Here is a 26,880-nt window from a genome sequence, read left to right on the forward strand (position 1 = left end):
TGTCGATGTTAGAAAGGTCGTTGATGCGTGAAGAATTATTCACAAATTTGATTTATAACTATCTTATGAAAAAGAAGATATGATATAATTGCCAATGGGACACAAGAGGCTAAATGAAACAGAATTAACAACTAGTGGTCACCGTACGGCCTTCAACAATGAGCAAAGCCCAAACTGCATGGTAAGCTGTATAAGGTATGGAAATGACAAATGTAAAATTTTTCGAAAGAAAATAACTTCTTTTCAGATTGATAAAGAAAACGCTATTTTGGAACATTCATGTATAGCTTGTATGCAATCAGTAACAGAACTGAAATTAGAAATCAATAAACTCTTCCTGTGATCGATACTATTCAAGTAGAACGTGTACAAGTTAGCATGATGTGAGATGAATCAATCCTAATCCAAAGTTATGTACTTTTTTTTTTTTGTAAAATAGAAAAAAAGTAAATGTTAAGATAAATTCTTTGAAATCAGCCGAGCATAAAAAGTAGTTTATTTGCTTCTATATTCTTTCACTTTGATCATTTTTCCTTCAGTTTGCCTGGCCTTTCTTTGTTGACCTATTTTCTTTGGTATACTTTTAGTTTTTGTTTCTGGAGGAGCGCTTTTCTCGATATCTGGTAGAACAATTGTTTTCTTTTGCCAGATCCATTTTCCCTCTCCAAACGGAATGTACAGACCAATATATACTATGATTAAAACTGAAGCAACGATCGTCATGATGGCACTGTACATTGCAAGAGTATATCCGATTTCCATGTTTTCTTTTTCAGGAAAGTAGTACGGCCTAGATCTTTTTGCAACAGCTCCATATATTCCATTTTCATAATCTTTGATTGCTTTTAAACAAAAGTATCCTGCAAAAGATTTTTACCTTATCAATTAACCTGCAAGATATATAACGAACATAACATTAACTGAACCCATACCACGAAAGTAATATTTCTATTGATGTAAGCGGAAGTACATGTATGATGAAGCTGTCATGTCGTTTTACACTTCTCATAGTTCCGAGAAGCTGTTTGGAGATTTAATATAGATTATTCAAAAATTTGCTTATTTTATAACACATCTAAAATTATTATAGATATCAGTACCAATGCGACAACTCTCCTTCCAAGTCTCAATTTATAAAGGTTAACCATTATATAGGTCAAAGAACAGTTTTCAAACGGTGCATTGGATCACACCAAACAGCAAACTATAAGGAGCCCCCATAATAATAAGTGTAAAACCATTCAAAAGGGAAAAAAACTAGAAACGAGTAAAACTTACGAACCCCATCAACAAACGACAACTACTGTTATTTATGGTAACGAAATTTTTACTTCATCATTTTCCAGTTATATATTGATCACGTTCGTTAAAATCTATTACACTACTTCACACACGGGCTGTGATAAATAAACTCCGTATGATTGAATAATGGAAGATCGCTTTTAAAAAAAGGAAAACAAGAGTGCCAAAAATCGTCTGTTTTGTCAAAAATTTTAGTATGAAGTTTTTCCTTTAGAAATTGAAATGTCTAAATTTAGAAAAGGACAACTACTGCTTTTTATGTTAGACTTAGCTAAAGTAAGGTATTTCAGGTAAAATTCTTTCTTGATAAGATTGTGTTGGAGTGAAGTGTCAAGAGAAAAATAATCATAACTTTAAACAGAAATAGAAGGCCAACAAAAGCATGTATTTTATCTAAAACCTCTTAAGATTTTTTCAACACTCGGAAAATAATTAACAATAACAAGTTAATAACAGGTTTTTTGATAGTAGTACGAGAGATAGTTAAAAGACGGGGTTTATACGTTGCAGAACACTTACTAGATGCAGAGATATACATGAATTTTAATGTGTTTGTGCAATTTTAGAAACCAGTACATAGTAGGGACTGTCAACTGTTCGTAAGTGATATGCTTGTTTACAATTTGACTCTCTGTGGAGAGTACGGATCTGAATGTAGAACAATTTATAATTTAGTTTTAGAGAACTTCCGTGTAGTATATGCGTCATACCGTCACTACATTAATAGCTGCTTTGTCTGCCGATACGAACACTTGCGAGTACTGGGAGTTTTTGTATTTTAAAAATGGTAATAGCATTAACTCTATTATTTTTAAAATACATGTTTCACAGTCTCAAATGGAACAAACTTTATTTTTTATATTGACGTCGGATGTAACTGATATATAATAACACTTCAAACTTTTCTCTTTCAAAAATGAAAAAAAATAATAGGGGGTTCTATTAATGAAAATATGGAGGTATTTAGCTTTGGAGGGAAGAGTCATCGTATATACTAGATAAGTTAATAAAATCAATAACTCTATTTATCTATTTCTATTTGAGAAAATGCTGTTTATGATTTTCAGGTTTATGGATACTAGAAAAAATCCTGTAATGACAAAAGGCTGTAATAAAACGGGTCTATTCAAACAACGGGTTGAAAAAAGTAATTTGATCACATTCAAGAAAAATAGCATATGATTTACTTATTGGTATCTGACGCAGTTTGCATAATACTTGATGTGTGCCATTATTTTTTATTATAGATCACTGATCAGCAAATGTATAATTTATACGCTGATTTCATACGTTGATTAAAAAATTTTCGTTTATCGAAAATATTAATGACATCGACAAAAGTTTTACTTATGTTACCCTGTCCTAATATATTGTCATTGAGACCGAGAGGATTAGCTGTTTGGACTTTTTTTTTCCAATAAAAAATCACGAACTTCAAGTGATTCTCAAATTGCTTGTGTTAATCATTTGGTTGTTTCTGAACGATTTCAAGTGGTTGTCATTTTATAAATTTTAGATTGTAATAACTTAATATATACTTTATATCTAAATATTGATATCAAACTTTTGATTTTTTAGGTGTACGAAACGGTAAAGATGTTTTTGGTTTCTTCTGTACAACTATCGTCTCCTCTGTCCTACTTATTAGATACCGTAAATTTGGAAAATTTTGGCGTCTGGATTTCATTGTGGTTTTTTTCTCGAACAGCATGTGTTTTATTTTGGTGCTTCATTAAATTGATATGTTTAATTTTGGAACAACAGTAGTGGCAAGCTCATTCAAATTTGCTTTTATTTAACCATTTATTTACAACATATCATTGAACTACAAACACTACAAAGTGAAAGTAATGAAAGAATCGGATACGGATGCAACTGCAATAAATCCGTATATCGTGGTATAAAACTGAAAAATAAGAAATACAATCTTTACCATTCAAATAACTGTTTAAAAAGATTATTATTTTTTTTTCAAATATCCTATGAAATTAATTTTATGATCTCTATTGCAGTATATGTTAATTCATTGCTGATGAATAATTTACATGCCTCGGGAAGTTCAACGGCGCTTTATTAGCAATAACTTGGCATATTTATGACATGTGTGAATAAAAAATCCTGTTGTGGCCTAACAATTTCCGCAAATTGACAATTAATTAAAAATTGTATAGTAATGTTGTCAAAAAAATTATATCAGATATTTATTTGCAGATTTGGCTATGTATATAATTGTTGTAAATATACGAAAGATATGATAACATAAAATGTTTTTCTTAACAATTATCATGACGATATCATTGTACCGGTACGCGATTGTGGCGTTTCAATTGTTCATGTTTCATTTATTTTCGTGTGTTTTTTTGGTACTTTCATTGGAGGCACCAAATAAACTAAAATAAAAACTACAACCAAAATAACTAAATATACGATACCACACCTAGATTGGTTAAAGTTAAAACGTATATAAGGTTTTGAGATATTTAAGTTATATCACAAGAAAAGAAGAGCGAAAAAGCTCACCCGTTTACTGTTGACCTTATGATATTTTATCCTAGAAGTTGTATTGTTAATCACTTTTTTTCATCATGTAAAATAATGATAATTAAATAAGGGTAAAGGAAAAACAAAAAAAGTCCGGAGGTTGAAACATTGAATAAGGATCTTAATAATGGAATAGGAAATGATAGGCAAAACAGTAAAAAACCTCTTACAAAAACTATTATAAAAGGCCCAACGTGAAGACTGACGTATTACAAAACTGACATTCAACCAACACAGGGCAAAAACAGAGATTGTAAGAAATCTTTGTAAAATGAAAAATGGGGGCAATTATTATGCCTATCTTCGAGAAATAACCGTACAAATGACGAGTATATAACAGACTTTTCTAATAGAAATAACTAAACAAAGGAGTGTAAACAGTAAAGAGACTCGTCTGCTTGAATATTTGTTTAACGATTGAATTGCATGTTAAAGAAAAAGTATCACATTAATTGAACATGCATACATATCAGGTTAATGTCAAATATACTATGTAAGGTAAATTTTCACACTCTTAAAAAAATGCTATCAACTACATATCACTATACTGTGTATGGATAATCCAATTCTATCCATATTTAGAAATATCAACCTATAAAAAATATTCCTAATGTTACACACCCTGAGGTTTTTGTCGACGATAAGACTTATATCACCGGATAAGTGAGTTTATACTAATCATTGACCGACACAAAACTAGTTTTTAACTGTGTAAAATTTCTTGCGGTGAAGTTGGAACTTTGGTTGTTAGGCATAGGTTAAGGTAGATACCAGGTCAACAGTCAAGCTACTTAACTTCACCAAAATGGACATGTAAGTGTACTATTTTTTTTGTGTAAGCTTTCATTTCACCAACTCATAAATGATAGGTTAAAGGCAAAAGTAGTATACCGGAGTCTGGAAAAGTTTGAGTTCTCAAACTAAACAAACAATATCAATAAGAAACAAATTCAAAGACAATATTAACGACAGAAAGACCAGTCCAAATAAAATACTTACCTCCTGCAATACCTGCCCCAACAGCACCTATGTCAACAGCAATGGTAAACACTTTCTGTTTTGTAACACTGTGCAATGCTATGCCTAATATAAGAAGAAGTAAGGCCACAGAGATCACAACAATTGTCTGATATATTCCATTCTGTATAGGACTCTTCCACGATTCTGAAATTATGAAAAAAACGATTTAAAAACTTTTTATTATCCAAATCGGAACAATTAAAACATACTTTGCCTACCAAAGGGTGTTGGTTATCTCAAGCCACTCCTACTTCCTTAACTAAAAATAAACAACAGATCGCCAATAGTTCTAAAATGCATGTTTTAAAAGTGAAATCACAAACATATTGAACATTGAGAATAATCAGTTAGGAAAGTCCATAATGGCATGGCAAAATTAAAATACACAAAGCATAAAAAACGAATGGACAAGAATTAACATATTCCTGACTTTGTACAGGCATTTTCAAATGTACAAAATGATGGATTAAACCTGGTTATATAGCGCTAACCCTCTCACTTTGATGACAGTCTCATCAAAATCCGTTAAATTTACAATGACGCGTTAACTTAACAGACACAATAAATTAATTAGTCAAAATATGGGAACAGCAGTCATCATTGTGTAAAAATGTTAAAAGGAACAATTTAACAGAACACAAAAACATCTATCTACAAACACATTCATTGATTTGCGTGTCTGACGTCAGAAAATTTTATACATCACATATATTTGTCGTCCAATGTAAATAGCGTTCTGTCAATTAATTTATCTATGCTCATATTAGTATGATTTGTTACATATTGTGGTAGTGATCTACTACAAAAATATTTGGGGTCAGTAAATGCCAAATAGGATGAGAGCTAAGATCGAACTTATAATTGACCCGATAAAAGCCGTATTATGTCACTTCTACACTATGTAACGAACTATAAAGGAACTTAACACCACTGCTACATTTTTAACAGTGTATTAGAATGAGCCGGCATACTAACCCAATCTAAATATAAATGGTCTCCATGGGTTCGGTTTTAACTAAAGAAATTATTAGAAATGCACATATGATAAGGTTATTGATGGTACCTTACGTTTTGGTATTAATGTTTGATAATAATATATATGGAGTTGAAATTTAATAATCTTTAAACGTTCAAAATAAAAATAACTTACACAATAATGATCAACAGTGACTAAAATTCCAGTAAAAACGAAATATCACGTTATAATACTGAGACTTGTGACAAAAGCAACATCACATTAATTTGTTTGTACTTAGATTAAGCATCAATGAATGGTAACCATTTCCTCCTGCTAAGTAAATATCAACCTTTGCATAATAGTTTCAATGTGAGCAGGTACCTTGAGTTAAAAAAATTCATATACATTTGTAAACAAAAAAAAAACAAAAAAAAAAACAATTACGGATGTACTTAGGTAAGAGTTTGTGAAAAAAAATAAGAATTTTAAGTTGATAATATAAGTCAGAAGAGTATTGATTAAGAAACAAAATAACCAAAAAATATTGATATGTCATGGACCTTCTTTTCGAGATATTTGATATTTACAATATGGCGGGAAAAGGCTGACTCGGACCTTTTCCTTTATATTTGCAATGGTATTATTTGGGTCCTAAATCAAAATAAAACATCAACAATCTGCTATAATTTTAATTAATGACTTTTTATGAGCTATTGAATTTCATATGACAAACTAAAGAGATGTCATGGGGCAAAATATTTTATTTTGTATTAATGTATCGAAAAAACACCAAGGAGTCCGAATATGTGTCACAAATGCCAAAACCTTATCTAAGTACATCCTTAAGATAAGAGTTTCGTAGGTATGTATTGCTGTACAAATGGAATATTGCTATTTGAAAACTTCAAACTTTACACAATAAGAAAATTGAAAAAGTTCAGAACCGTCCATATCATTATTTAAAATATAAAGGACACCTCGATGTTGTAATCGTTTCATAACACAGGATTGGTCCATTTTTCATTATTTTTTTTTTATATATTTTATGATCAATCATTTGTCTATCGTTACTTAAAGTGATGACCATGATTGAATGCGATATTCACAAAAAAATTTAATACTTAAACAACTATTTTTCAGTTTATTTTTGTATTTAAGCTAATTATTTTTTTTCCAGTTATTTTTGTTACATATGTAGGACTCAAATCTATGGCGGGTTCCAAACATATGGCAGATTCCTAATCTATGGCAAATATGACATTACAAACGTCACCAAACTCAAATATATTGCAGATTTTTGTTTTTTCCAAATTTATGGCAAATCTTTAATTTGTGTAATTTACCGGGGCAAAAAGTAACATATAACGTCACAATTGAATAGCGCAATATATCAATCATCGCTTCTGCTAACGATACTGAAATCAATAGATTAGAGCACCCTTCCAAATAAAGGTACCAGCTTTTTTTATAGACATACTCCCGTTGTCGTTCATTTCCACTTGTTTACGATAAGTCATTGATCGTATATGTACTGCCGTGATCTACATTTGCAAGAAATCTACCATAGAATTCGAAACAACAAAAAACTGCCATAAATTTGGAACGGCAAGACGTCACATTTGCCATAGATTAGGAATCTGCCATAGATTTGGAACTCACCATAGATTAGAGTCCTACATATATCTGAAAAGAGTCATCTGTAAAATCTTTACATATACACCGAGCAATTAAGGTCAAAACTACGATTTTACTTCCGAAATTTCATATCATTTCATAAATCTTAATCATTACGCAAATTAAAGGGGTGTAATGATAACTGTTGTTGTTCCTTATTTTCAGGCGATAAAATTGCTCTTAACATACATTAATATTTGCCCCTGGATGTTTAGCAACCAACAATCAAACAATCAATCTACAGGCAATGAAATGCAAAGCTCAAGTTTCTTATAATTTGCCATATTCATGTCTTAAAGTATCATTTTGATAATCATATGTTATTTAATTGAAACCAAAAATAATGTATCTCATTTGGGTTTTAGAGATAAAAAATGTGTGTTACATCAATTCATGATTATTGTTATATAAGTAGCTGCATTTTAGAACTGGCAATGATTAATGCATGATATGCAAAACGCAACTGATACTTTTGTACACTTTCATAATCATCATGATCATACACTAGATTTATGAACAAATATTATTCTCAGGTTTATCCACCATTTTCTACATTTGAAAATGACTGTTCCAAGTCAGGAATATGACAGTTCTTGTCCATTCGTTTTTGATGCGTTTTGATGATTTTGCCATGTGATTATGGACTTTCCGAATTGATTTACTCTAAGTTCAGTATTTTTGAGATTTCACTTTTTTATCAAAACAGGATAAATGTTTAAAAGGAGAATTGACAGGACTACCAGAGATATACAACTATCAAACAGATTCTTAAATTGTTTTAACTTTTATTTTATAGGAATTTATCAAAATGCAATCACGATTCCCAAAATGATAAAATGATATTTGTATTCGATTCAAGCTTCTTTTATGAAGAAAATTCAGGTACAATGGCAATGCGAGTTGAATATTTGAAACATTTTACATCAGTACAGAGATATACGTCAATGAGACAGCAACAGCATACATAATTCAAGCAAAAGACATCATACAGTCCCAAAATAGTTGAATGTTTATATGTTCAATTGGTTATAAAGGTCGTATCAGTCTGTATATAAATCAACACCCACAGAAAATGAATAATTACACAAATAAAATTTGACAAAACAAATCATCGAAAGAGTTCTAGATTTGATACAATGAGAAATAGAAAAAAACTTTTCCAGGCATACATTATCGAATTATGTTAGGCCCTAAACATATTGGACGAAACTTTTCTCAACCGTGTAGTTATTACCTTTATAAATTAGTTTATTTAACTAAAAGGAAAAACAATGGCAAAGTCCATAACTTTATGAATAACTTTTCTTCAAAATGTGAATACCAAACAAACAAACCTTTAAGTAAATTTGTGTCCATGGAATCAAATACTTTCATATTTAATCTCTTTAGCATGCACAAATTGCCTGAGTATATGAGTTTTTGATATTTATTCACACGTTGTAGAATATTTTTGATAATGAAGATTTGACGTTCCTTGCAATTTAAGTCGACAATGCAGACACGGTCATGCATATATCTTACTAGATATGAACAGCTTACCCCATTAAGCAAATTCAACAATATTTGTTTAACTCGATGGAATTTTCTATCTGAAGATAAGCGTTCCCATGGTTATATAATATGTATATATGTATAAGAAATATCGAAGCCAGTAAACAATTTATGTCAGAATAAAATGAATAACATGATTCAGAAAAAAAACAAAGTTTTGATACAAAATTTGCAATTCACATGTTAGCTGCACACGGACGTATAAGCACAATTATAAAAAAAAACATTTCATTTCAGATGATTGTCTAAATAGTGAATATATGCAAATGAAATAAACTGAATAAAAGCCTTCAAAGAATGTTTGTACTTTTTCTATTTTTTTTTTATTGAACACAAAACATTTAACCTCACCATCATGATGGGGATTTAATATTTTGGAATAGCTTCCGCTTCCAAGTTTTCCTTCATAGGCATTAGCATCTAAACTCGTCCACAATGTATGAAAATAATATACATAAAATCCAGGCGCTATTTCATCAAGATATTCATTCCATTTTACTCCAGGATTCAGAGATATGATTAACATCACAATTGCAACAATAAAAATAATCACATTCACCACTGGAAGAACGGCAACAGGCACTTTTAAAAACGATCTCACACATTTGGCCATTACGTCATGTATCTCTTTGCACAAACTTCCAGATACCGAGGTTTTGCCTTTTTTATATCAACTTCAAATCACGTGACCTACGTTTCTATTAGTTTTAATATCATAAAGTGTATATTAAATAAAATCAAATTGAGTTTTATCGCTTCTGTATATGCATTACTAAGTTACAATAGTGCTTACGTAATAAAGTCAGCTGAAATCGTTGGTGTGATGGACAGTTTAAAGTTTTCAAATATATGATTTGAATTGTGCAAACATCCCGCTGGGTCAAATTAGTAATGGCTTTCAACATATGTATAAAATTGAAGTTTGCATTTTTTTTATTTGTTTTAGTAATTAGAAAAACAAAAATTTACTAAACAGTCGACAGAGAAATATATTTTTTTTTAAATTATTGACAAGGACAAAGACGAGGCACTTATATTTATTTATTTATAATTATTTGTTACGGTTTGTATACTTCAACAGAATATCAAATATACCAATGCATTTTCTAGTCCTTGTCATCGAAGATATTTTATGTCTGATTGAAATCATTTTAATCCAATTGAAATGAAATTTGTCTTTGTATGTGAAAATGATAATATAATAAGTACATATTACATAAAAATAGATAACACTTGTTCAGTTATTCGCCTTATATGATTAAATTCATTAAGCACTTGCAGAAAAAAAAGAAAATAAAAGCGTAATAGATATTTCAAATTAAATAGGCAGCCCCTGTAGGTTCTTTGATTTCCGGCGAACTAAATAGCATCGTCATAGAATGAATTACATATATTTAATGATACCCGTATTATGTGCTTCTCTGGATTTGTACTTAACTTAAATAAACTCATCATAACATATTTTTATCATACATATAACTTTGTTCTAAATTACTTTATAAAGCACTGGTATAAAAGAGATAATCGTAACTGCAATTACGATTATCCCAATATGGCCACGGCAGATATAGGTAAAATCTTTACAGTCATTTTTCTCAAATGTAACATGTTTTTGTCAATAGTTTTTCTATACCATTACATCATATTTGAATCGTAACGGTGCACTGGAATTGTCTAAGCGCTTTGAAAATTGCAGTTGAAAAATTCGGGATGATAATCGTAACTCTATGGATTTTTTCTTGTTTGATAATCGTAATTTCTTTATTGGATAATAGTAACTGAAAAATAATAAATGTGTCTTTCAGCATTTATGGTATTTTGTGTGTTAAAATGCAAATGTCCAGTTAATTGATGACATTAACAGAAAATTAAAAAATAAATGACGAAACTCTCGAAGTACATACATACAGGTTAATATCTATTAAGACAAATTTACTTGTATATCTTGATTTATGGGCGTTTTTCAACAAAACCATGATTTCGTGTCCCAGCCACTTAAACAAAAATGTATTTGATCTTTACAAGTGATATTTTGTGCAGTCAGTACATGGAATTAGATTTACCATTTTTAAGCAAAAAATATACTATTTTTAGAGGGACTAATAAGCTACTAATTCCTGAATAATTTAAAATAACCAACATGGCATGTCCCTAGACGCCCTATTCAATATTCACTCTCAATGTTTGAATGAGATATAAACATAAGGGTACGTCTTGCAAAAGAGGTAGTGCTTTTATAACGGCAGTTTGATTGTTGGCAAAAAAGAGTGTGGTTACGGAACTTAAGAAACGATCCTGGTAAACTTATCGATCCTTTAAATAAACTTATTCTCAAAGGTTACCATTTCAACGCTGTAACTAGATCCATGTAGATCATTGATCATTTTTTATTGGTACATGTATTTATAAATCGATCTTAATATTCAGCTAAGGTAATTTTGTCATCTGTAAATTCAAAGCAAACTAAATATATTTTTGTTTTCATATACACATTCATGGAACTACAATCTGTATCTTGGCGTTACACAAGTTCATGTTTGTCTCTGACTGTTTAATGACGCCTTTACACACAATCCAACTTGATGCTGGTTGTGTACTGATAGATAAGTTAGTCTTAGATGCATGATTTGTTGTTGTTGTTAGTGTTTTTGAACTAGATGTCAGTAACTACGGGTACTCTCTGATCTGTACTTTGTTGTTGTTTGGACCCCACGTTCAATCTATGTAGTATTTGTATGTGTATCCATCTGATGAGGTAAGCCTTTTTTCACCTGATTTTTATGGTTCGTTCTTATTTTTTACTGTTACGACACTGTCCAAAGTTAGAGGAGGGTTGGAATCCCGCTGATATGTTTCACCCCGCCACATTCTGAATGTATGTGCCTTTCCCAAGTCAGGAGCCTATAACTCAGTGGTTGTCGTTGTCGTTTGTTTATGCGTTACATATTTGTATTTCGTTCATTTTTTGTATATGAATTAGGCCGTTAGTTTTTCCGTTAGAATTATTTTAAATTGTCATTTCGGTGCCTTTCATACCTGACTATACGATACGGTCTTTGCTCATTGTTGACGTCCGTATGGTGACCTTTAGTTCAAGTTCTGTGTCATTTGGTCTCATGTGAAGAATTGTCTCATTGGCAAAATACCACATCTTCTTTTATAGATATACAACAGTGTGTTAAATTGTTAATCACTAAACAGCAAACAAAAATATAAAAATTTAAGAGGCATAAAGACATAGCAAATAAGCAAACATGATAGACAAGAATACAAAAAAGGACAAAAGGACAACACAATGGCAAGATGCATAAATACCGAGCCATGTCAAAAGTAAGTTACAAAATTGGAATAAACCGTAAAGGTTTACATTTCCGAACACAAATAATAGAATACTTTACTGCGTAATTATGAGGATTTCCCAAACAGTTACGATTTTTTATACTTCAAGACCATCGTGTATTATTTGTGAAGTTTACACACAAAAATATCTTGTCATCCTTCGATGAACGTTCCTGAAATAGGACGAGGTGGTCTTTTACATAAGTCTGGTTCATCGGCGTTCTGCTCACAGTTTGATGACCTTTTACAAAGTCTTGGTAGCAGCTACAAGCTCTTGAATACCGAATGTGTTCGGAAATGCGTATCCCATATGCAGAAGGATTTGATATACTTCTACTTAGGTGGGTGAAATTGATAATTTCAAATTCAAATCGTCTCATTATTCATTAATTCATAATATGGTATTAACTTACACCGTGTATGTCAAATTTGTCTAAAAATGAGATAAGAAAAGTTTGATTTTGAATGGTAAGCACATCATCAATAAATTTGATTATGAATTTTAATGATCGGGCTTCTTGATAATTTAATTTTGATAATTGTCTTAAGGAACTCTGACTAACATGCAAATAAAAAGAGGTCAACGATGAGAGGCATATTGCTTGTTTCAATAGGAGTGCCGACAATTTGTTGAAAACAAAGTATACCTAAATTTAAACAAATATGTTGTCAAAAAGAACTTCTACCATACTGATCACTTGTGAAGCATATTTTTCCTTTAATTTGTTTGCACTATATATATACTTAATATGCAGTATGGAATCACAAAGTAATAGTAGTCCTACTTTTTGTTGGGGGTGGGGGGGGGGGGGGGGTGGGGGTTAGAAACCACATATGGTTAGTACCACTACGCGAGTTTACAGTTTAAAGTGCATTGTTCTTCTGAAGACCATTTTAACTGTATTTTTCATTTCCTTTTTAAAACATGCAATGAATGGATTTAGGGACACCTAGGTATCCTATACAGACAAGGAAATCCTCAGAGTTTTTGTTCGATGTAATGTTCATTGAAGCCATATAAGATATATGATTCGGTGTTATACTTTCGAAGTTATGAGAATGAACGACTGATATTAAAAATACATTAATTGCTATCATCAATTATAAATTGGTTAACCTATTCGAAATGACGTGCCGGACTTCAAAAAGGGGGGTTGGAAATATTCCGATCCCCAATTGGATAAAAATAATCTGATCATACAGATGATGAAAATAAATATTCTGAATCAAGAGTTTTCCCATACATTATAGCGTTAAATATTGAGATTTCTTTTGAACGTTCGCGCGAAAAAAAAATCTAATTCAGATATTTTTCCAAAAATATCCAAAGCCGCACCCCCCCCCCCCCCCCCCCCCCCAATTCCATCGAAAATCACAGGGTGCTGCCTTATTGGTTCGGCAATGATGCTGCTTTGAGTCTTGATCAGAGGTTAATAAAGTACGTTATTTTTACATGAAATAAACATAATATACATTTGAGACAACAATTTCTTTAAATAACTTTATTATCAATTGTTGAAATTATCAATTTTATTCCAAAAAAGTTTCCTCCTTAAATATAAACACGGTTAAACTAATGTCCTAAATGCCTAGTTTAGTGTACACTTAACCTACACAAGGCCTACATTGAGTATCTACTGTGTGTAGATAAAACATGATTTTAACTACATATAAACGCAATTCTGTTTAGTTTACGTGTGAGTTACACTAACACAACACCGAATTTAGGTCAATGTGAACACGGCCTTAATCGTGTATCCTAAACCGATTGTGACATTTGCGTTGATTATGAATTTGCATGGGCGGTAATGGACTCTGAGCAAATAAACTCATCATAGATACCAGGACTAAATTTTGTATATACGCCAGACGCGCGTTTCGTTTACAAAAGACTCATCAGTGACGCTCGAATCCAAAAAAGTTAAAAAGGCCAATAAAGTACGAAGTTAAAGAGCATTGAGGACCAAATTTCCTAAAAGTGTTGCCAAATTCAGCTAAGGTAATCTATGCCCGAGGTAGAAAAGTCTTAGTATTTAAAAAAAATATAAATTTTGTAAACAGCAAATTTATAAATATAACCATATCAATGACGATATATTTCAAAACAAAAAAGTGCTGACTAATAGGCTTGTAATACCCTAGGGAAACTAAATTTCCACCAGCAGTGGCATCGACCCAGTGGTTGTAAATTAACTTATCATAGATACCAGGACTAAATTTTGTATTTGCGCCAGAAAGACAAAAGACTCATCATAACCTTTCTTATCGATATCATGTGATTACCTTAATTTTTTGAGTATTTTTTTATTATAATCGATTTATGAAATTTTAACATCTGTAAACTACTGACAACTTAATCGACTATATTTTAATTGAACACTTGTTGTCTCACTGCTATGAGAAACAGAGACTGTGCGTGCTCACGTGAAATGTTCATCCACATACAAAAAAAAAAGAATATGATATGTAGAGAATTTATTTCCATAAGAAAGTTTTAAAAAAGTTCAATAACTTCCCGTTTCCAAACAAATACCATTTATAGAGGAAGAAAAATACGGCAAGTAGTTTTGATTTCATAATCAGCAAGTAATTTAGATTTTATAATCAGTATTTAGACGAAACGCGTGTTTGGCGTACGACATGATGTTAGTTCATGCATTGAAGTTTGTTTTATGATTCTTATCAACGCTTCTTTCACAACATTATTCAGTACAGAATACAATTAAAACAATCATGAAACCCACCATTTTCATCAAATTATTCAAATGCTATTTTTGTGAGATACATATGAAAGTGTATACCTCTAAATTGAGGTCTTGTACTATACTTACTCCTTAATTACACGATGTTAATGCTTTACATCAATCACAATGTACACGTTTTGTCTGTTTGTTTTCCATTTTTAGATAGTTTAATTAGTACAATTGTAAATACTTATCTATTAAATTCTTATCATACATCAAATACTTCAGAAAATGTAGAGAATACATGTTCTATTATTTCGATTGCGCCTATAAAAGGCCAAACCGTGCATTTATTGATTTTATGAACTTTATTCGTAGAAAAAAATCATTTGTCTCCATATTCTGAGAGTGATCATGTACATGATGTATAAGATAAACTGTTATTCAGAAATTGTAGTTATGAAAAATAGCAATCCAGCATTTATTCCACATTCGTAATGATGTTCATTTAGGATTCAGGACAACTTTTTCTGTGACATTTGGTTTCTTATCTATTGGAACATGTTTTCTGTAGATTTTTAAGATATTGTAATAGTATTATTGGATATAAATGGCTCATAAAATTAACACGTATTATCTAGAATTTTTACGCTTATTAAATTGCTGGAATTATACCTTGTTATACATGAAAGCATGAATAGATAGGCATTTTTTTAATTATTACAAGTTCACTTATTGTCTGCAGTTATCAATTACATCATTAATTTACCAGACTCCTTGAACTGTCATTTTTTTTATAAAGAGAATCATATTGTATTCCTTGTTTAAGTAACATGAGTAAGGAGTTTCGTCCAAGCATTGAACACAAAAGCTAATGGTCTCACGTTGAACTATCGTCGATCATGCAATGTTTAAACCTTTCCAATTCAATTGTGTTTGATTATCGTCTGATTGGCAATCATACCTTGTCTCCTTGTTTGTATATCAAACGATTTATATCTTTCTTCAAACAAGATTACTTATAATAGTAGTGTAAAATTGAGACTTAACAGAACAACAAATAGTCCCGCTGCAATTTGTAGCACCTGCACCTGTACTAGAAATCCGGAATTTGATGTTCAGTAGTTCTCGTTTGTTGATGTTGTTCATAAGTGCTCGTTTCACGATTTTTATTAAGATTAAACCGATGGTTTTCACGTTTGAATGGGTTTTCACTTGTAATTAATGGGTCCCCTTATAGCTTGCTGTTTGGTTTTAGTCAAGTCTCCGTGTTGAAGACCGTACTTTGACCTATAATTGATTACTTTTATAAATTGTGACTCTTGTGGAGAGTGGTCTCATTAGCACTCATACGATATCTTCTTGTATCTTTTGTAAAATAAATTATTAAAGGATTTGCTTCGATGGACGAGGTTGACAATTTTTATTGTTGTTCACGACTTACTTTCTCGATGTTCACTTGCATTAATTGATAATTTATATGTGCAGTCCATATGTGTTTTAAAGAAGAGGGTACATTGATGTAGAATTCGTATGAGAATTATGACAGTCAATTGACTAAACGTTAAATAGAAGACATTGGTAATTAGTCTTATTTTGTTAATTTTGTGATATCATTTATAAATAAGAATATATACAACTGATTGGGTCCATGCATATGCAACTGCCCTTCCTCCATGACAAATGTGCGTTGTCCACGCAAAATAAACAACCTCCAAACAACACCTTGTTTCTGTATGTTACACTTCATACATTACTCTATAATGAATAGAGCATTAACAATGCACATGCAAACTCAACAAAATTATTCATATCTTTATACAATTTGAGTGTTGCAACTTGGGATAACATCCTGAATAATCATATGTTTGTTCTATGTTCATTTCGAATATAAGTTAAAATTGAAGAACTGGATGATCTTTTATTACTGTATTCAATTTTTTTAAATGTAGATACAAACAGCGCTGTGTTGTTGAGTCTTCTGAGGGCTCTAAAATATCTTTTGCAATTAGAAACCTCAATTCAATCAGAAAAAAAACCAAAACGACTGGCTTCAACAATGTTGTTAAATACATAGGAGATATGCGGGAATTTCTCGCTACATTAAAGACCTGTTCGTGACCTTCTGCTGTTGTTTTTTATTTGGTCGGGTTGTTGTCTCTTTGACACATTCCCCATTTCTATTCTCAATCTTAATACCACAAAATGTCTATATCTGTCAGATTGCATACAAATTAAGTTTCTATTCGCTTTGAACATAATCAAACGTTTGACTTTTTTTTCTATCCTTTACACAAAATTTCCCTGTTCAACACAAAAAGACAAATTGAAACAATTAGTCATGTTTGTTTCATAAAATGTCCTGGGTAACGTCATTAAAAAAAATATGTTGACTAATCTTACTTTGCAAAACAATCTGACATTATCGAAATGCACTATTTCAACAGACCTTACATTTTGATGCCGTGTTGTGTAACAAATAATTAGCTTTTCTTATGGTAACCATCTCTGCTCCTCCTCTTGACTTCTTGTTTTGATATAAGACATACTTTTTAATAATTAAAAGAAGCTTACATTATTGTTAAATTTCACATACCACTATGAAGGTAGAGTCCTATCACTTCATACCTGAAATTTCGATGACTAAAGCAAAATTATAAAGATGTAGTATGTTACAAATTCTATTAACTTAAAATGAGTGTAACAATGGATTTAGTTTATTCATCATGATGAATTGGCTTACATCTAAAAATTAGCAGTGAGAGTCGGTTGAGAACAAAACCTAACGAGAAAAGATATAATATCAGCATCTCATTTGATAACATTTGAATTTCTAGGTAGAAATGTTCAAACAGCGTCGGCATATGGCGCCAATATCTCTCAATCGATAGGATGATCTAAAGCTTGCGTTCCCTATCACGCGTACGATCACCTTGATAGAGAAAATCTAATGGAGAACTCGAAATGACCCCTTTGAAAAGTATGCTGACACCATTGCAAATTGTTGACCGATATGTCATTTCTGTTTTCACAGCTAACGACAAAGTACGTAAGATCAACCTGTTTCAGACAAATGAGATATTGAACATTTCAAAAATTTGATTCGTCAAGGTTTTAGTTTGATGTCATGAGGAAAAAATCGAAACATGAAGCAGAAATAATAGTCTAGATATGGCTTAAATAATTATTTAAACATGTGTCCTTCTTAAAAAAAAATTCTGACGTCAGACACTCAAATCAATCAATGTGTTCGTAGGTAGTAGATGTTTTTGTGTTCTGTTAAATTGTTCCTTTTAAAATTGTTATACAATGATGCCTCATGTACCCATATTTTGACTATTTTATTTATTGTGGTTGTGTATTTAACGCATCAATGTAAATATAACGGAATTTGATGAGACTGTCATTAAGGTGAGAGGGTGAGCGCTATAGAACCAGGTGTAATCCACCATTTTCTACATTGGAAAAATCATGTACCAAGTTAGGAATATGACAGTTCTTGTCCATTCGTTTTTGATGCGTTTTGTTATTTGATTTTGCCATGTGAGTATGGATGTTTCGAATTGATTTACCTCTAAATTCAGTATATTTGTGATTTTACTTCTTATACGTAATGCTAGATTCAACCTTATTATAGAAACTCTCAAATCTCAAAATCTGAAATGGTACTGACTCAAACGTTAAATAAGAGTCAAGAAGAAGTCAATAATTTACTTAGAAATAACGGCTCAAAATAAAACATAACACACGTATACGAAAAACAAAACAATAACAAAACAATACGAAATGATGCTATTACTACAGAAATAAAAATAAAAAGAACCTTACACGCTGATAATATATCGTACCATTCTTATTTATAAATATAAGTCCCTATTTACATATGTTACAACTATCTTCTTGCATTATCTCTAGATAGAGAGCCGTGGTATAGTGGTTAGTGCAACGGACTTCTAACACAAAAGTTCCTGGTTCAATTCCCATTCCGGGAGGAAAATTTCAAGGACTGAATTTTTCGGCTCTCCCTACACACCATTTGCGAGTATGGTCTTAAGGAAACGATAATAATCCGTCGGAAGGGGACGATAAATGGCTGGCCCGTGTTAATAGAGAGCCATATCTCTTGAACGTAAAAGACACCCTTGTAGATTTCGAAAGAGAGTAGGACAATGACGCTACAAGGCAGCATTCGCACCCGCAAAGTGGAAAGGGATTTATATAAGTTGCAAAACTGCTTTCCCAATCCTCTATAAATACACATGTTTAATCTAACACAACATAATATTTTTTTAAAATAACAAATTAATCTTTGTCTGCTGTAGGAAATATATAAACGAATTAGTATTCTAGATTATTTAGTCATACTTGTTGCACTCGTTATAAAAACACTTGTAAAGTTCCTTTACATACAATTTGTGAATAAGCTGTCGAAATGCAATATTTAAAACTGCTAAATACTGTGGATTTATTAATTGTCTTTACGTTGATACCCTATTTTTGGATTTGTTCGAGGAACATATGTTTCTTTTTTCTTGTAAGTAACAAGAATTTGCGATGAAATTAAAACTAATCAACTACCAAGATAAAAACACATTTTCTATAAATACTGTTAAAATGCAATGTATGAGCCTAGTGCAAAAAAGTACATAAGTTTTAAATACATTTTGCCTATTTCAAGCGACTGGAATATTACTCTGGAAGAAATTCTTTCACGGTGACAATATCCTTTTTATTTTTAACTTGTTGTACAGTCTTGTTTGTCTCTGCAGGGTTTTTGATTTTTTCAGGTATAGTTTCTGACATGACATCTGTCTTTTTCTGCCAAATCCATTTTCCTTCACCAAGCGGGATAAAGAGAGCAATATTAGCGAAAATTAGGACACAACCTATAATCGTTATGACAGCACTATACTTTGCCAAACTATGTCCAATTTGCATATCCTCTTTTTCAACAAAGTAATCTGGAGATGCTGCTAAAGATATAGCTCCGGGTAGCCCTTTTACATATTCTGCAGTTGCATTCAAAATGAAATAACCTACGAAAAAAATATCAAGGATATCAATAATACTGGTTTTAAGTTCAAATAAACATTAGATTGTAAGTAAGAAATAGCCTATCACACAAATAAGTGAATTACATAATTTGCAATATCATATATAGTAATGTTGGTTCATCGGTTCCGTATTGAAGAAAAATAATATGTACATATTTTGCATACACACGATTTTCTTGTAAATATAAATCAGGAAAGAAAATACTACACCTTTCCTCCTTTGCAAATTTCTAATAATCAATCTAAATAGACAATACATTTGTAGTTGCTATCATGTTGAATATATATAATATATGTTTATTCAATTTTAGCTCCTGTGATCCAATTATTGTCCCACTAGCCAATGATGTCTGTTTTTGTTGCTTACACTAATTTATCAATATTTGAACAAACGTTACTGCCATACCGGTGGGAGGTTTAGCTAGCTACATAACCATAGTTTACCCACAATTTTCTTCCATAAACGACTCTAGCAAGTGAAAAACATAACAGTTGGTTTTTTTCCATTCATTTTGTTAATTTATATAGTACTGCCTTTGATTTTTAACTGTTATAATAATATGAAATCCACTTTTTGTTGTTTGTATGATATACAATCATGATAGTTTATCGCTGTATTTTAAGTACTGAATTCTATTCAGGACACTGAAATCAAGGAAGAAAAAACTAAACAGCATGAGCTTTAACTAGATTTTAGAGGTTTTTATCAGCCCGATAGCTCTGTGGTTCATCATAATGTGCTGTTATAGATTGAAAGTTAAGAAATCATCAGAAATTATGAAATGTTTTTCTTTCATGACTAGCTCTGATTTCTTCTCTTGCTCATTTTTGTAATTTTCCGTTATCTTTGCTCCTCAAAGTTTGTTATATGTAGTTTGCATTTTCAAACAATTACAAAAAAGTCATACATGTCGCAATGGCATATGTTATAATTGCTGGTAGAATTTAAGTCCCCGACAGAAATACCAATTCATTTGTAAACATCAAATATCAATGATTTGGAATGTATCATTTACTTTCTTTCCATAAATTTGTATTTTCATCGAGCGCCGTTGGTGAAACTAATGTCGGCGAGGATATTTTACTTTTCTTTTCATTTCCAAATTTGTATATATATACATGATATATATAAATCACCTACTTGTGTCCCTGAAGGAAAAAGAGAAGCAAACATTTTGTTTTCGTATTTATGCGAATATGTCACAACTGTTAAAGGCTAATTGCAGTTTTGTAGTTTTAGAATAATTTCTTATACTATAATAGATAAAGCATACCTCCTGCAATACCTGTTCCTAAAGCAATCATCTTTGTTATAACTGTGAACAACTTTTGCTTACTAACGGAATGAATTGTCAGAGATATCATTAACATAAACAATGTTCCAGACACGAGTCCTAAAGCCTGATACAGTTTATTTTGTATCGGAACCTTCCAGCTGTCTACAATACAATAAAGTATATTATCATATACTTGTATAAAATATTACTAAAATTTTACAGTTCAATAACATTTAAAAATATTAACAGGCTATGAAAGGATTACTAGGTTTATTGACCAGATCACTGAGAATTGCCTCAGCGGCTGATAAAGGAACCTTTATTGACTGCTTCCGGAATGTTATCACATGCCTTTCCGTTAATTTCCGTGACGTTTATCACATGCAACATCGTGCATTTCCAGAAACTTGTTCGATAACGACAACACAGTGCGAAAAACCGTAAGTGATTTGAGACTTTTCACAAAATGGTTGAGGATCAAATTTCAAACTAAGAACATGATAAGTGTTGTGACAAGATAAACAAAATGCTTGTAATATCAATAAAAACAATTAAAGTTAAAACAATTCGGTTGTCTGTAAATTATTATCTAAAAATTCACAGAAAGCCAAATTTTAATTAATAGTTCTTGTCTGTATTTCTTCTGCTGAAGTTTATGATAAAAAGATCATTACATGTCATTTTTCATATCAAACCCTGTATTGGCCCTCGTTCATGATATCAGACCTCGAGCCTGCCTCTCTTGGGCTGATATCATGACCAAGGGCCAATAAAGGGTCTGATATGAAAAATGCCATGTAATAATCTATACATATTCAATTTCAGACATGTGTATCTATATAATTGGGTTTAGTCATATCTGAACATTAAATGCCAAATGGAAAAAAGTGCTCGTATGAAATTGAAACGAGCATATAACTATTCATAAACAGCTATACACACACAATATATACCTTACAATGTATGAAAACTATGTTCGATTCAACCATAAGGTGTTTTTAATTATCAAATTGAGTTATTATTCTATATGTGCAATACAGTTTAGACTGTAATGAAAGATATAAACACAGCATCGCTGTGCAATGAAGTTCGGCAATGACTTAACCACTGTCCTAGCTTTGATATTTGTACTGTTTTGAATAGCAGGGAACCATGAGACGGAGGTAAGACGAAATAACGGTTTTTTTTATAATAACTAAATTCAGAAATATCATTGTTAGAAAATAGTTATTTCTACCTAAAGTCCATTTGTCCTGCGAAATTGAACAAGTGGTTAGTAATGATAGAGTGGAAGTCATCTCTTAATTCCCATACACCAGGCATTTCATACAATTTTGACCTTTCTCCCAGATGTGACATTCCAGATCAGACTTTTGACGAGGTGTGTACCTGCATGAGCAACACGACGGTCTGCTAACCAGTTCGAAGCACATGATATCTCCCTGGTTTTTGGTGGGGTTTTTGCTGGTCAGTCTTTAGTTTTCTATGTTGTGTTTTGTATACATTTTGTTCGTCTTTTGACCTTTCTTTTTTATTTCTTTACCATGGCGTTGTTGGTTCATTTCTGACTTTAGTTTGAATGTTATTTTCTTAATGTTCGCCCCTCATACAGGTTTACAACAAAAAAAGGAACACATATATGTTACAAAGTGGTATGCAGCAACCGTTTTGCAATTCGAAAACTTATATCACGTGACATTCTGCTCATCTTCTAAACAGATAACAAATGATATGTATTTTATTTTGCAGATAAACTATCATTTTGATTAACTGTTTCTAAATCAGCACATATTTCCGACTATAAAGTTATCTCAATTTGATGAGAATGACATTATTTGGTCAACTAGAATGTGTGTATTGTTTTTTTATACAGAGGTGTTGTGTTTTTTTAGTTGCAAATGAGTCTTTAAAATAAGGAATCAAACTATCAAATTGAACTGTATATTGAAATGCATTTACAAATAGAGAGCAAAACTTTAATTATTAGCAAAACAAAATGCAGATGATAGTTCCAAGGCAGCTTTGATACCGTATGTTTATATTTACATATAAGGTTGGATAAGAATTTAATGCGACGAGGTAAAAAAAATTATACTTTTTCGATTACAAATTTATATCACTACGAACTTGTTTTTGGTGTTTTATTTAAAATGATTCATGACTGAACTTGCCTGTGTACAGCTGAAATCAAATATTCCTTTGAACAGTGAAACAATCCTGCAACTCTGAATCGCACAAGGATATCTAATATGTGTGCTGCATGAATTTAAAAATAAATTTATTTTAAAAATGACCGGCTTAAACCTCAGTTATCAAACTTTAAATATGATTTTTGTACTACATATTCCTTTATAACTACAATTTAAAACGCAAAACTTCAATAATACTAAGTTGCAAATTTGAACAAATTCTAGAAAACAGTTAACAAATCTCTTTTTTATTTCATTCCGGTTTTCTAGTTTGAGAGAACAAACTATGGGAATATCTAAAAATGTAATGCCCAGGTATTTCATTGTTCTTTCATATCCACGAATAGAAATGAAGGATGAAAATATATTTTATAAAGAGTTGAAATAAAAAGTAAGTCATGAGAAATGCTTGTTAACGTATAAACCATATTTTTGTATTAAAATTTTCAAAATACACAATTTTCTACATATGCAAAAGTCTGTACCAAGTCAGGAATATGACAGTTGTTATTCATTCATTCGATGTGTTTGAATTTTTGATTTTGCTATTTGGTTAGGGACTTCCGTTATGAATTTTCCTCGGAATTAGGTATGTTTTATACTTTAACCAATAACCAGCACCATGATACTGTATATTTGTTTTTAATATATATAACACTGGACGAAAGGTTTTTGTCATTCTCGTCCATCCTGTTAATAAACTTCTAAAAGTCTGATCTTAACATATTTTCACGACTTCCCTTTATTGTTGCAGACCTTCATATTTTTTGACACATCACCTGTTATACTGTCTATTTAAAGTGTGTACCACATCTTCTTTAATTCATATAGTAATGAAAGACTTGTGCTCGGAATGTCATATTTACTAGTTGTTTAGCTATTCAAACATTTTTTTATATATCATTTTGACATTCCTATTTTAAAAATTGTCTGTTTAATGTTGATGTTAAGTGTTCTTTTTATATTCTATATAATTTAAATGCATTTCAATTAAATATTTCCCCTAAAATGTCGTTATATAAATAAAATGCCCTGCATTTATCATACTTTTTAATAACAAATGGTCAAATCGCTGAAACGTGTTCCCTCTAAATAATCAAAAAATAAAACTGTCAACGTCTCAATTTTTATCTTTTGACGAATGGCGATTTGACTGACTGTTTTAGGTGAGGCGAATGTGAAACCTTATATAAGAAAGATAACTTATGTCAAGATTGAATGAGCGGCAATGTTTAATGTTTCTCTAGGAACCCCGATTACGGCACGCGATACTCATAATAAATCAACAGCAACTCTCTTCAACTATAAGTATGTGTAGGTCTACCGTTACAATTTAACAGATCAAACGTAACCACAAACTTTTATAAATTAATAAGATATGAAACATTTATGATTTTAACTGATTGATTATTCAAACTTTATGGCATTTGTAACGTTTAAAATCAATTTTCATAAAGCCTCTATTTCCTTAACAAAGTTTAATTATTTCGAATCAATTTTTGAGAGATATTAAAAGTTTTAAAATCAATTTGACTTTTTATATTATTATCTATGTAGAGCAATATTGTGTTAACTTGTCGGAAACATGTAATAAAAAAGTATGACAGCCAATGATTCAACTATAGAGGGAAGAATGCACAATTAAGATTCTACAGTATTTGGAAAATAGAAAATGGTAATAAAAAGTCTTAATTAAACCAATTATGAAACCATGTGTGTTTTGCGTATTATACAATGATTACAATGTTGTTATATTTTCGGTTTGTAACTTTGAACTTAAGGACGCTTCCCTATGGCAACATAATACGCATGCTCGAAAATCCTTTCTGTGATTGGACAAAATGCTGTCATGGTGGGTGATTTGGTTGTGTTTAAAAAAACGCGTACGCGTCTCAGTAATTGTATCGTGATGGAAAGCAAGTGAAAAACTATAGATATTTGAACTAGGTCTTACAAAGATTTATATTTTTATTAAAATAATTGTTTCTCCAATAGCTCTTTGCATCGATGACGGCTGTTTATTCGGGACAATTTTATTATTTTTAATGTAAACTTTGTTGTACGAACGTATATGACTTTTAGAACGCATCTACGCATGTGAGATTTCCGCGAGGTTTTGGTGAATGTAAACAGAAAGATACGGACCCGAGATTACTGAACACAAACAGAGAAAACGTTATTTAATTAAAGAGGTCCTGCATCATTAAGTCATTGTGCTTCTGAAGGTTATCGAAATGATAGTTTAAACATATACTCAAATTCAAATACGTCGGATATCTCTTTTAAAGATAGTTCTTGTTTTATTAACGGTCACGTTGCAAAATTTTTCTTTTATGTTTTCATCTCTTTCTTTCTCTCCTACTTTATGAATCGAGTTAACGTCTGTGGTAATAGAATTCAATAAAAGTTCCTTCCTGTTTGAGTTAATTAATATTTTTTATAAGTACATGCACAACATAAAGTGAGATAATCACTTCAATGGTTCATTACAATTTGAATTTGTTCAAAATATTATAAGTGCCAGTTGAATATAGATAAAATCACTTGGCGGAGATTAAATCAGGGCGCACCAGTTTGAAAATCGTGCACAAGACTTTGACACTGGCACGCACAACTTTCAAACTTGGTTTTTCAAATAGGTGCGTACGACTTACAACTATTGCAAACGACTTTAAAGTTGGTTTGCACAACATTTAAAAATGGTGCCCACTACTTTCAAACTTGAGCAGTTGGCTTTTAGACTACGTTTGGCTACACTGTACTTCTGTACAAACGTTTGGATGAGTTTTGAAGTCGTGCACATGTCACTTTAAAGTTGTGCGCATCAGACAAATACTCATATTGTAATGTTCTGTTGGTCTAACTTTTCATTTTTAACTTTCAAGTCAATAACAACAACAATTTTGCAACCATTATAAAATAATGTAACAGATACATGTAGACGTATACCGCTTAACTCACGAGCAGAATTAAAAATATTCTTGTTTGCCTTAAACAATATGCGGGACAGCTTGTTGTCGACGCTTTCATATATGATATACTTGAGAGATAGATTTAGAGGCAAGGGAAGGCATTCGTTATGTACGCAGTCTTATATACCATTTGTTACGTCTTATTTAAATCATGTTTACAATCTAAAGGGTCCGTTTATGAACGAACGTTAAGACTTAGATAATTCTTTCATAAATTGACAGAAGACCATTATTAATAGTTTGATTTTTCTTCTATAATAGATCAGCATAAAAAATATTTTTTTGTAGATATTATATGTGGTATGCGTGCCAATCAGAC

General features: G+C 31.2%; 2 protein-coding genes across 2 annotated transcripts; both read right to left on the reverse strand.

The window, feature by feature from the left end:
- Window positions 1-495: 495 nt before the first annotated feature.
- Window positions 496-9,659, reverse strand: LOC134689858 (uncharacterized). The gene is made up of 3 exons (XM_063549827.1): window positions 9,398-9,659; window positions 4,843-5,007; window positions 496-860 (listed from the first exon to the last, which is right to left on the reverse strand). The coding sequence occupies exons 1-3, from the start codon at window positions 9,657-9,659 to the stop codon at window positions 496-498; spliced, it is 792 nt and encodes a 263-aa protein (XP_063405897.1).
- Window positions 9,660-18,947: 9,288 nt separating this feature from the next.
- On the reverse strand, window positions 18,948-22,081 carry LOC134689859 (uncharacterized). The gene is made up of 3 exons (XM_063549828.1): window positions 22,075-22,081; window positions 21,398-21,562; window positions 18,948-20,105 (listed from the first exon to the last, which is right to left on the reverse strand). Exons 1-3 carry the CDS (start codon window positions 22,079-22,081, stop codon window positions 19,759-19,761), a joined length of 519 nt encoding a protein of 172 aa, XP_063405898.1. The 3' UTR covers window positions 18,948-19,758.
- Between the last annotated feature and the right edge of the window lie 4,799 nt (window positions 22,082-26,880).

This window comes from Mytilus trossulus, chromosome 11 (assembly GCF_036588685.1).
Source record: "Mytilus trossulus isolate FHL-02 chromosome 11, PNRI_Mtr1.1.1.hap1, whole genome shotgun sequence".
Lineage (NCBI taxonomy): Eukaryota > Metazoa > Mollusca > Bivalvia > Mytilida > Mytilidae > Mytilus > Mytilus trossulus.

Excerpts from the sequence above, each read along its gene's own strand:
- LOC134689858 (XM_063549827.1), bottom strand. The coding sequence starts at position 9,659 with ATGGCCAAATGTGTGAGATCGTTTTTAAAAGTGCCTGTTGCCGTTCTT. Across the intron at positions 5,008-9,397 it reads ATTAAATCCCCATCATGATG|AATCGTGGAAGAGTCCTATA; the intron begins GTGAGGTTAAAT and ends TCATAATTTCAG. Across the intron at positions 861-4,842 it reads TGGGGCAGGTATTGCAGGAG|GATACTTTTGTTTAAAAGCA; the intron begins GTAAGTATTTTA and ends AATCTTTTGCAG.
- LOC134689859 (XM_063549828.1), bottom strand. Across the intron at positions 20,106-21,397 it reads AGGAACAGGTATTGCAGGAG|GTTATTTCATTTTGAATGCA; the intron begins GTATGCTTTATC and ends TTTTTTTCGTAG.